The 12,512-nt window shown below is 42.8% G+C and overlaps 2 protein-coding genes across 2 annotated transcripts in view; one reads left to right on the top strand and one right to left on the bottom strand.

Moving 5' to 3' along the window:
* Window positions 1-12,512, top strand: part of TDRD9 (tudor domain containing 9) — a 2,107,755-nt gene that overhangs the window by 390,434 nt on the left and 1,704,809 nt on the right. The window contains exon 3 of the mRNA XM_069207577.1: window positions 3,478-3,578. Coding sequence (XP_069063678.1) covers window positions 3,478-3,578 — 101 coding nt within the window. The remainder of the gene's footprint in view (window positions 1-3,477; window positions 3,579-12,512) is intronic.
* The window catches only part of RD3L (RD3 like), a 661,792-nt gene that overhangs the window by 294,168 nt on the left and 355,112 nt on the right, over window positions 1-12,512 (bottom strand). The gene's annotated exons all lie outside the window — the stretch shown is intronic.

The raw sequence follows: 12,512 nt of genomic DNA, 5'->3' as shown, positions 1-12,512 counted from the left end.
TTCCCGCATTTTTTTCACCTTTCCACATAACCACTTACTGGTGCTGGAAGTAGAGTTAAGTAATAGTTCCAGGGTTGGAAAGTGCTTTGGAGTCTGTGCAAACCTCCTAACTTACATGTTTTAGGGGTTGTCACTGGCTCTTTTTTAATCGTTTCCCCATACTGAGAAAGGATGGACATTTTTTCCTGACAAGGGCAGATGTAAAACTTTCACGGTTGGGGAAAAAAGTGGTTGGATGGAAAGTCAACTTGTAAACACTCAGCAGATTTTCGCAGAAGCAAATCTACACATGCATATTTGCTCATGCTAAAATGTAGTTCACAAGTATTTTCTAGGAGTACAGTTTCCTAGCCTACTTCTGTAGATTAATATGAATTCATGAAAGCTGCAAACCTGCACTAATGCAAGGGCATATTCCATGGGTGCACTTTATAAAAATTCTCTCTCTATCAATAGAAGTGCTTCACTGTGAGCGACAGCATTCTTTTCTTTCACGAGGAGCATGTATGCAAAGTTTTGTACAGTGCCAGGAATATTATTACTATTTGCCATTATTTGTATTAATGTTGATAACCTGACAGCTACTACAGCAACAACGTTTAACAAAAAAACACATCAAAACAAACACACATTTACAAAAACAAAAGACTGACCTCCAATATCAGACATGTTAGGTTAGCCAGTGATTGTATATTTTCATGCTTCCCATAATCTTGGGGTCACTGGCTGTATTGATTTCCCATTATTAATTTTGTTTTGGGAATGCTATCATGCATCAACACATTTTAATAGATGATGCTTCAAAGAAATGGTACCTAATATTTCACAGTTCTGTAGCAAAACGTGTTTTTTCTTAGTTGCAGTTTTTGTGAACATTTAATTCGAAGTAAATGACTCCTCAGTCTTGCTTTCAAGCTTCTGCAAATAGTTGCATCTAAACAGCATTCTGGGAGCATTATACATAGCCTTGTATTGTTAAAATTGCAAACGTGTGTACACATTGTTATACTGGGATCACTGTCAGCAGTGCAGTCTGAGCTTACAACATTTCCTTACAGCGCTCTCCCTAATAATAAAGGCTTTGCATTAATGAACCATGAATGTAAGTTTGAGCGTTTCCATAGGAACACAAACATTACCTTGACTGCACACAATGCCCTTCCCTGATCCATAATGTTAAACTGTCAACTGGCAGCCAAAGGGCTTATGCTGCATGGGGGTGGGCCTACTTATCCGAAAGACAAAATAAGCATGAAAACTTATTGTGCTTGACCCTAAACAATATGTCCTGGGAGCCAGACTTTAGGAATCCCTCTCCCAGGAAACTACTGAGAAAATAAATTATGCCCAACATGTGGAATTATTGGCTGGTAGACTCAGAGTGGAAGAAAGCTAGAAAAAGAGCTAGTTGAGATAGCGATGGCGACTGCCTGAGGTGCAGGGGGAGGGTGTTCCAGCTCTTTGCTGCGAGGTAGGTGAAAGATCTTCGACCAGCCGAGGTCTTCCGTATGCGGGGTATAGTGGCTTGTGCTTGTTGAGCGGAGTGGAGAGGTCTGGTGGGGGAGTAGAAGGTGATGCGGTGGTTGAGGTAGGCGGGTCCAAGGTTGTGGAGGGGCTTGTAAGTGTGGATGAGGAGCTTGAAGTCCGTTCTTTTTTCAATAGGAAGCCCGTGGAGGTCTCAAGTAATTTCCAGGATTTTGGCAGAGGCGTTTTGGATGTGCTGTAGTTTCTTCAGGTTCTTCTGGGTGGTACCGGCGTGGAGGACGTTACCATAGACGAGTCTGCTGGTAACCAGGGCATGGGTTACGGTATTACGGCAGTCCTTTGGGATCCATTTGTAGATGTTCCGGAGAAGTCTGAGTGTGTGAAAGCAGGAGGATGTGACTGAGTTGGCTTTACGGGTCATGGTGAGCAATGAGTCCAGTAAGAAGCCAAGGTAGTGTGCAGTGTTTGTTGGGGAGGGGGAGGGTAGATTTTTGCCGAGGATCGATGACCACCAGATATTGTCCCAGGCTGATGTGGATGGTCCCAGGATGAAAATATCAGTCTTTTTTCAGAGTTGAGCTTGAGGCAGCTGCCCTTCATCCAAGCAGCAGCTGCTTCCATTCCATCCCTTTGTGGAAATTCTTCTTGGCAATAGTGGGGTTTTCGATCAGTGAAATGATCAGCTGGGTATAGTCAGCATAGGAAATGATGTTCAGCCCAAGGTTCCTGACGATGGATGTAAGTGGGGCCATGAAAGTGTGGGGCTCAGGGAGAAGCCCTATGGAACTCTGCAGCTGATATCTGTAGGTTCGGACAGGTAAGGCGGGGTAAGTCTGACTCTGTGTTCTACCAGACCTCAATTGTAGGGCTTTTCTGCGAATGCCAACTGCATGGAGCCCGGAGCAAAGGGTGAGGTGTGAGACTATGTTGAAAGTGGCCGATAGGTCCAGTAGGATGAGGGCTGCTGTGTGGCAGCAGTCGAGCGATGTCATTTGTGGCAGCGAGGAGGGCAGTCTGATAACAAGTAATATTTGCACCCAAATCAGTGAGCACAGAAGCACCCTTAGGTGCAAGAAAACAGCCACACTTTGTTGAAATGAAACATATTGAATTTATGTACTGTGATGCACCGAAGAGGTCCAGTGGCCTCAACTTCCAGGGAGATGTAGATAACTTCATTGAGGTATATGGATTTGTTCTTGTGACCTTTCACCTTGACAATACTTCATAGGCGGCTATGATTAGCCCATGAAGAAGTATAACAAGCACTGGCAACTAACACCATCTGGTATTTAGGTGATCATGAGGCTTAGATTGGCATATTGCAGCTCATGAATGAAAATGCACAGCATCACACTGTTAATACAAACTGTACAATTACAGAACCTGATATCATTAGTGTCAGCACAAGCAAGACATATTAGTATACTACCTCACATTGACAGGCAGTTCATGTTAATATGTTATGTACACAACTAATTTTAACAGCTTAATTTGGTTAGAGTAAGTTTGCCATTAAGTTTAATGGTGAATATTACTGAGTGAACATAAGACTCCAGTATTACACCAGGGAGATCCCAAATAAACTGCCCCCAATTTTATGCTTTTTTGGACCACATGAAAACAAGGCAAAAAAAACTAAGCAATTCTGTCTTCCAGTGTTTGGCTGTAATCAAAAGTCATAACAGCCATGAACGAGGGGAAGACTAGACTTCCCAAGATGCCTAGTGCATGTCTTAATGAGTGTTGGGATGTTCTAACATCACCATGCCGTGAGTTAGAGTGCGACCGCCATCTTGACAACCCAAGCCACGCCTCCGCTCATGTGTATTTGATAGTTAATTTGTTGAGGACGCAACCAGGTTTGTCCTTTCCTTTCGCTCTCTTATTGTGTGTAACTAAAACCTAAAGAATAGCAGCGAAATACTAACAAGACTCTTCATGAAGTGAATTTAAGTTTTATGTTATTTTAAAACATTTTTTTTTTTCCAGTTACATCACCTCCTCCTTCTATTGGATTGGACAAGGCTGTCTATATACCAGACATAGACTATAAGTATCCTGATTTACCGATATGCAAGGCTAAGGATGAGGTGACTATAATTTTTAGTTGCACAGCTAAGAACTCAATCTACAAATAAACATTTGGTTTAGTTGTCTATGTGAACCATAAACACCCAAAACATTAGTTCTGATTAATGTTCTTATCACACATTTTGGCAAGTTGTATATCCCAGTGTGTGTATGTCTTGATTTGCCGAGTACAGCAACAATTTCTTTACAGGCACAGGATTTTCTTAAATGCTCATATGTAACATGTTGCTTGGCATAAAGTAACCCCCATAAATATAAGTGGTTGTCATACTGAGAAGAATAGTACTTAATCAAAACAAGGGATTATGCAAGAAATTTCTTCTGGTGGTAAGAGCACTGTCTCTCCAGGTCTATGCTAAAGTGGTGCTGACCAAGGTCTCCCCGAGGTCTGCTGCATCTAAAGATACACAACAGTCTGCCCCTTTTTCTAATTATATTACGCTTTTTGAATCCAGATTTTACATAACTGAGATATTGTAGATTTTATCCACAGTCATGTTTTACATGTTTTTATTGGTTTTCAGGCTGTGAAGGAAACAGCACGTTCTTTAGAGTCTGGCCTTGAAAAAAATGAGAAGCCTTATGTTGTTCAAGGCACTGCTGGTCAAGAACAGCCATAAAATTATCCCCTTTTCAACTTCTGATTGAGGATGTGCATCTGTGGTAGGGGGCTTTACATACTCCTTAACAGCCTACATTTTTCTCATGCAGACTTTGGCCCTCTAAACCATGAAGCAGTAACTTTAAAGTGATTTTAGCGGAAAGAATATACACTTAGAATATTATTATCAAACACCTTCTTTTTTTTTTTTCCTCATAGGCAGTACCACCTCAGTGCACAAGGGTCATCAACCTGCGTCCATTAAAGGTGATCCCATATAAACGAATCAAACCCAGACGGACACAGCTATTCACCTCTCCCGAGCAAAACCTTTGCTCATAGGCATGGCAACCCCGACCCCCAGAAGGGGGGGGGGAGGCGGCGTGGGAAAAAAGAGGTGGTAATAATCATTGGACTATAAATGAAGTGGCCCCATGTTGCTGGCAGTTTTCCCATATGGCCCAAAGTTCATCTCTATTACCCAACGGGGCCAATCCGTTCTAAACAAAAACATTTTTTTTACAGATGCAAGCCAGTCAAATTCATTCGGAGGAGTGGGCTTAATCCATTTCAAACATATTTGTCGCCTAGCCAGCAATATCAGTAAAAACAGCAAACACTTGTGTGGCCTAGAAAGCTTCGAGCCCCATAAAGAGCCTGAGAGACCCCAAAAACCACTAAGGGAAGGGTCACTTCCACCTCAGTGCTGATGACCTCTTTAAGGAAACCAGTAATCGAGGACCAGAAAAAACAGAGATTGGGGCAACTCCAAAACATACCTACATCATTAGCATTAGGCTCCGCGCAACGACAACACTTTCTTTCTGTCTTCCCTAAGGCAGATAACCTCTGGGGAGAAGAATAGACCCTGTAGGTTGTGAACAAATGATTATTTTTCAAAGCAACTGATCTAGTTACCGACCAAGGCAGTGCGCATGAAAACACCCAGATGTGCACTATACCTAGGGCTGGCAGGGCACTTCCCCATTTCTTCTCGGGGAGAAAGTCCTCTACATCTGAGGCTTTGAGTAACACCTGATACCAAACAGTGATTTCTTTAGAAACCAGACCTGATAATAGTCTCTCCTCCCAGTAATTCCTGGCACCCCCTTCTCTTGGAGGGAAGCCACCCAGCTCTGTAACTGCACGTATTTAAACCTGGAAAGCCTGTAATCTACAAGTTCCCCAAGCCTAGACCAAGAGACCAACTTAGACTCCTCCAAAATTTGTCCCCATCTAGTCACACTCCTCAATGGAAGAGCCAACTTATCCAAGAGAAGCTCAGGGGTACCAGGAGACTCCCAAATCGGGGCCCTGAAACTATAATAGTGAATACCTATTGTTTGCCGTGCCAGCCACCAGACTCAAGCTGCATCCTTGAGAAGCTTCAATCGTATTTTTTTGAAAAATTTAGGATGACCAAACTTGTACAAAAAGAGACTTCCGGCCGCCGGAAGCTCCTGAGTCACTACTCCCCAACAAAAAGTGTATTCTGAACTGTCACGAAGCAAAATCCGCAAGGTCTGGAATAACTTGGACCCCCAGTTACCTAATCTGCTTCTTAACCAAAGGGCTATTATAGGTGGTGTTCCAGCACATAGTTTCGGTTTTCTCAGGATTAACGGAATAGCCCGACATTGCACCAAAATCATTTAAGCGTTGAAGAATTCTGGGAAAAAACATGCGTTAAATGACCAGTGTAAATCATGAGGTCATCAGCGTACAAGGTGACCTTTTTTTTTCCCCAACCCAAGCACTGAAAGGGGGGAATCTCACTATCTGCCCTGATTGTTGCAGCCAAAAAGAAGAGGAGACAAGGGGCAACCCTGATGCGTCCCTCTCTCAATCCTAAACCTAGAAGAAATCCTATCATTAATCAGAATGCAGGCAGACAGGTTTTTATATATAGCCTGGATTGCCCCAATAAATTTAGAGCCCAACTTAAAACCATCCATAACAAATTGCAAAAAGCGCCAACAAACCCCTTCATTGGCTTGGATAACCATCTTTATTTGGATTGTTATTAATGCGTGATGTTACTGATCTTTACACTGTCTACTTTGATGTTGGACTTGACTACTTGAATATGCTGCTCAAGCTATGTCTGGTCTGCTCGCAAACAAATATCCAACATACTATTTTGACTCCCACTCACCTTCACTTCATTGTCATCCCTGCAATGAAGTAAGCATAATCACTTTGTGGTATAGTGAATGAAGAAGACAGCCACAGTGCACCATTGCTGCCATACACACTGCTGATACTACCTTACTCCATGCAATAAGAATATCTCAAAAAGCATCATGAGTCTTAAGTAGAACACTTTTCAAAACTTAAAATGTTCTAAGGCATGCCATACCTCCTATGAGAACATTACTTTTTAAATATTACCCCTTTCCAACTCCACATGGTAGTACTTTGCCACAGGTCCACCCAATCCTCCCTCCCCCACTCCGTGAGTGCTATTTACGCCTTCTGAAGTAATCTAAGCCCCATCCTTGAAGCTGCAGCTTCACCATCCTCATGATTTCAACCTGAAATACATAAGCCACCAATAATTCATACTTTACAATCATCCCGCTTGAGCAATCTCCATGTAGTGCAACTCCTTGGCATTGCATTATTGCAGTTATTAGATCTGTAATAATAGTGCCATCTATGCTTTCTGATAGTACCTACTGTGGTATAAAGGGCAGATGTCAACCAAACAATCCTCTTTTGAACATTTAGCACTGCATAAATACTAAAGATGGTGGGATCTCGAGCTATAAGCAGAAGACTTGAGCTAAATCCTCCTGAATCCTTTCCAAACTATAAATGTGATTCAGTCCTGCATATTTATTTACTTCTGCGATAGGGTGCTTGTAATAACTGCAATTAATTATTTTTATTAACTTGGTTCCTCCATGTTGCCAGATCTCAAACCCTGATGCATTTTCAAACATTGAATTCACTAAATGTTGACGCCGTGAGTAGAACATAAGATGCTGCTACAATCAACCATTCCATTCACTTTAGGTTCAGTGTTCTTTTCTTTGTCTTTAACCAGGTAACTGGAGTTGAACAGTTCACAAAACTTTCATGAGTACTTACTATATTTAAATTCTTCTTATTTCTTATATGCTAGGCATTTCTGATAATTGTTTAGTATTCCTTGTTCTCATTTTGAGACTGGTCTATCATGAATGTACTTTTAACCTCATCAATGTAATTCACCAAGTTATTGGTAATTATCCAGTTTCTCAGTATAAACATAGTTAATTTACATTTTCTCCATTATGGCAATTATTTTTTTTAAAGTGCGCTTTATCAGAGATTTTTTCCCAAGTGCCCCATTTTATTTTTGGCTGGAACAGCTCCTCCAAAACCTTTTTAGAGTTGGCACTCTCTTGACCAGGCAAGCACATTAACTCCATTAGACAGTGCTGCACACTGTTCTGTGTCCTGTATTATCTACCGTACTAACTATATCAGGATTGTCCTGTCATCCCACAATTTTATCCTAATGAGGATGTGTGGTTGATTCACAGAATCTTACCTGGTCTTTCAGGATCATCCTCCCTCTGTTAGGATAACCCAAGAGAGGGCCTGGGTAACTCCGAATCATTCATTCCATAAATGGACTGCATGTACAAATGCTTCCATCAGGTTGTCTGCAGTGTACTGGATTCTGCCCCTAAATACCTGGGAAGTTAAGGGTAAAGACACTATCAATTATAACAGAGACCACTCAGAACTACTTCACTAATAATATAGGGTCTGTTTTGCCCCAAGTGACATTATGGGAGGCTTACAAAGTGGTGCTGATGGTCAGGACCAATGATAGCATTGGGTACATGGAGGACTATTATTTGTCCTTAAATGCTGTTTTTAGATCTCCTCCTCCCCCTGGAATGCCTTCAGGCCCTAAGGAGGTGGCAGGTGCCCCAACGGGGTCCTCACTGGTGACTTCGTCCTCTGAGCCCGTTGGGCCCCTCTACTTCGACTCCGGAATCTGATCGGCACTGATGCACAGCCTCCACTGCTCCAATCATCTGTGCTTGATTGCTCACTTTCAATGCTGACTTCAGCAGTGGTGGTGCATGCAGCTTTGCTCGACGCCTTCATTGTTGCCTCTCTGGAGTCAGATGACGTCCCTTCCAAGGTCGAGGTCTCTCCCTTCTGGCATCAATCTACTCCGACGCAGGGAGCAGTGCCGTTGGAGTTGGATGTTCCTCAATTGGCGTTATCGGAGCCTCACACTATTTTTCTTCAATTGGAGGGGCCTGGATTTTATTCTCGGCCTCCTCATTCCAGCACCATTCTGCTTCCCCAGTTGGAATGGTTTCTTGATTTGGCCAATGCGAGTGGTCTTGATTCCATGCTTGCATCCAACCTTCTATCATCTCCTGGGTTGGCTACAGAGGCTAGCCATGTTCAACTTGTATCAGAAGTATTGCATGTATAGCTTCCTAATGTGCAATTATCCACGGATCCTTTGCTTGATATGTTGCATCCTGACCAGTCTTCTGTGGAGCTGGTCCTTCCTTACTGTGAGGTTCTTTATGATATCCCCATGGGAGTTTGGACCCAGTCAGTTTCTTGGCTCGCCTGTGCTTGGCTGCGCATTTTATCTTACACAGACACAGGTCAGCCCCGGAGAATCCGTCATGCTTTCGGCGGCATCCAACTACTCAAAGTTTTGTGGTGCAAACTGCTTTGGATGCACACAGTCTTACTCAGATACCTCCTGTTCAATCAGGCAGCTGGACGCTTACGGTAGGAGGAGTTTTTTTGCTTCATCTAGTTCGGCCTTGCATTCCACTAATACTTCTTGTGTCCTTGCTCGCTTCTCCCATTTTCTGTGGGACTCAGTGGAGCGTATTTTACCTTCTCTCCCTGACAAGGCTAGAACTGCGCTCACACCCTTTGTTACTTGATGGTCAGCAGGCTGCCAAGCTTAGTGTTCGATGTAGTATGGATTCCACTGATTCGGGTTAGGCGGATTATGGCTTCAGTAGCGCTACAGCAAAATGCATGGCTACGTTATTCCAATTTCTCAGAAGCTGTTCGAGTTTAGTTGCTTGATATGCCCTTTGATAGCACATCCCTTTTTAGCACGCATGCTGATTCGGCCTTACTCTGCTTCAGAGATGATCATGGTGGGACTTAGTGTCGGGTATTCTCCACACCACAGTCTTTTTCTGACTTGTTACACTTTTGTTTTGTATACTGCCATTGTGGTGTGTGTTCTTGTCATTTTACAACCAGTGACAGTTTCTTGCTCCTTGCAGTTTCCTTTGTTCTTGTCGTGTTCTAATACATCATGTAGATATTGATTACTGGCACAGTTAAGTGCCTCTGGTGGAACAGACCACTCATGTACAGTGGTTTCAATCCAGCTAGTGCCCTTTACATTCATTATACGCTGTTATTCCCCCATGGTGGTCAGTTTTTGTTATTATTTCAGACCAGGCCTGGGTCTCAGTCCTCTACACGGCGTGTTCTCTGTTATATTCTGCTTATAGGTAGGTTGCCTACAAGGTATGTGCTCTCTATGGAGAATAGTGTTCAGCCCCAGCTCTTCGGAGCAATTGGTGTAAGCTTTTACCTTCATTACCATCTGTTTGGACCCCCATGCCTTATCAAATCTTCTTGTAATATTCTGCGAGTTGCCCTCTCTTTTTGAGTGAGCTGCTTCTTTTTCTCACCCTTTTCTATCTCATATCTGGTCTACTGCTTTTTTAGTTAACCAGTTGTTTATTGTGAGACTTGGGTGGGATGTGTTTGCAGCCCCCATCCTGGGTTGATATTGCTTTGGTATCTAATTCAAAGATAAGGAATCTGCTGCTAGTTGTCTCTATCAGATGAACAAGTTACTTACTCTTGGGAACTGTTTATCTGGTAGAGACTCAGACTAGACTCAAATTCCTTATCGACCCATCCATCCTCCTGCTCTGAAAACTGTTATCTGGCTTCAGTCTTGCTTCTAGGCATCCTTTTGCTATGTTTTTCATTTTAGTGGTTGTAACATATTTGCATCCACCTCTTTGGTGTATACATTGTTCCATTGCCAGTTTCTGTGTGGCTCCACGTTGTGTGCGGACTCTAGTCACAGAAGAAACTGACGTCAGTACGTCGTGGGAAGGTCTATATGGACTCTGTCAACGACATACCCGGGGATGACATCGTTACAAAGTCACACAACTCCCTCTACCGACGCACAGAGGTACTGCTGAAGAAAAGTGTTCTGGATCCAGTCTGCCCCCTGGGGGAGAATTCTAAGATAAGGAATCTGCATCTGGTCTGTGACCATACCAGATAAGGAGTTACCAAAGGTAAGCAACTTGTTCCTTGTGCAAACAAGACCTTAATTGAACTGTGAAATTATGAATCCACTCTCAGGGATTCTATTCTTCAGATGTCTTGCAGAAAATTTGGTTCTGTAAGACAGTCCTGTAGTGCTGCTGTGCCTTCGCCACCAGAATACAGCATTAACTGCCAGTTTGTTGAGGGCAAAACAGGCTCATGTAGACAAGCTATGCCCAAGATTGCTGCCAAACCTTATGGGATTTCAAACGGTCGTGAGTTTTTGGCCACAGTCTGAAGTCTTGATAAAGCAAACGTGCCCAATGGTCTGTGCTTCAGCCCACATTGCCATCATTTACAAAGAGTTACTGTTTTGTTCCTCTTTGGGCTATGCTCGACCAACCTTTTTCAGAGCTTGACTCTGCAGTTGTCTTTAATAATCTTGGGAGTGATGTGTGTTCTGATCAAGAGGAGTCCTGGCAACTGATAAAGCAAAGATGCCCTATATAAGTATGCAAAGGGAACCATATGAGGTTTAGAATGAGGCTGGTTGACTTCTGGCCTGGCTGAGCAGGAGTGAGGAGGGAAAGGGGGTTGGAGAGAGTCATCAAGGAGGGCATTATAGTCTCATCAAACCAGGATGTTGCACTGAACTTTATTGGTTAGTATGAGGAGCTATACGTAGCCAGTGGGATGGGGAGAAGATAATGTTGTAAATCTGTTGGAGACCTTGAGAATTCCTACAGTCATGGCAGAGAACAAAGCAACACTATAAGAGGACAGATCCTTTCAGGACATTACTGAGATCATTACCCAGTTGCAGCACAGAAAGAATCCTGTAGTTAAACTACCTGCCAGCTTGGTTGATCAAGAGCATGGCATTCCTATGGACTCTGCATTGTTAAATAAGTATAAAGAAGCTTATGACTAGGAGGAGCTGATATCATACCCTAGACATGCTGTCTGAACGATTATTCATAAGAGTGGAAAGCCAGCAATTGACCGCTCGACTCAACAACCAATATTGGTACTCAGTACTAAAGCAAAATTCCTAGCCAACTTTTTGGCCACCACACTACACACTGTTTATGCATAGCTGATTCACAAAAATCATACTGGCTTTAAGCCTTAAGGTTCTACAAGAATGAATCTTCAGTGACTACATAATTAGTTATTTTATACAGTTAGGGAGTTTTTAATCAGTCCTTGCTCGCGATGACAAGAATGCGTTGAAATTCGCAGATTTGGAGGTACTTATCCCTGGTGCGTTTTGGCTTTGATCCAAGATATCGAGAATGGCAGTGACTGTTAAACACACTACTACTGCAATGAAAGTAAATGGGATGCTTTCTCAGACTATTAGACCTGGCATCCTTGGCGTGGTTTCGCCTGACTTTTTGTCCTCTGACCTCCTGTTTTTCTGACTTCATGTTTGCTTGATTTAGGATTCTGGGCACTTTACCACCCACTGCTGGCCAGTGCTAAAGTGCCTGTGCTCCGAACTCTAAACCATGGTAACATTGGCTTCTCCACAATTGACATATTTCATTTACTTGTAAGACCCTAGTTAAGTGCACTGTAGGTGTCCAGGGCCTGGAAATTAATTGCTACTAGTGGGCCTGCAACACTGAGTTTGCCACCCACTACAGTAGCCTTTCAAACAAGTTTCAGGCCTGCCATTGGAAACCCTATGTATGCAGTTTTAAACTGCCATTTTTGACTTGGCAATTGTACACACCTGCCAGGCCCAGACCTTCCTTTTTAGTACATATATGTCACCCCTAAGGTAGACCATGGTTAGCTCCAAGGGCAGAGTGCAGAGTCTTTAAAAAGTTGGACAAGTACTTTTAAATTTAAAATGTCCAGTTAGTGACAAACTACTAAGTTAATTTTTCCCTACTGCACGGCCTATCTCTCCCATAGGTAAACATTTGGGGTTACCTCGAAGCATCCTTTAAGTGTAACTTTCAGTTGGGAAAAGATATATATATGGAGGTTTGCATCGCTGGACTCACAAATCAGATTTTAAATTGTAAATCTGAAA

Source organism: Pleurodeles waltl, chromosome 9 (assembly GCF_031143425.1).
Source record: "Pleurodeles waltl isolate 20211129_DDA chromosome 9, aPleWal1.hap1.20221129, whole genome shotgun sequence".
NCBI lineage: Eukaryota > Metazoa > Chordata > Amphibia > Caudata > Salamandridae > Pleurodeles > Pleurodeles waltl.
Note: the sequence above shows the minus strand (reverse complement) of the source record. Positions and strands in the feature narration are given on the sequence as shown.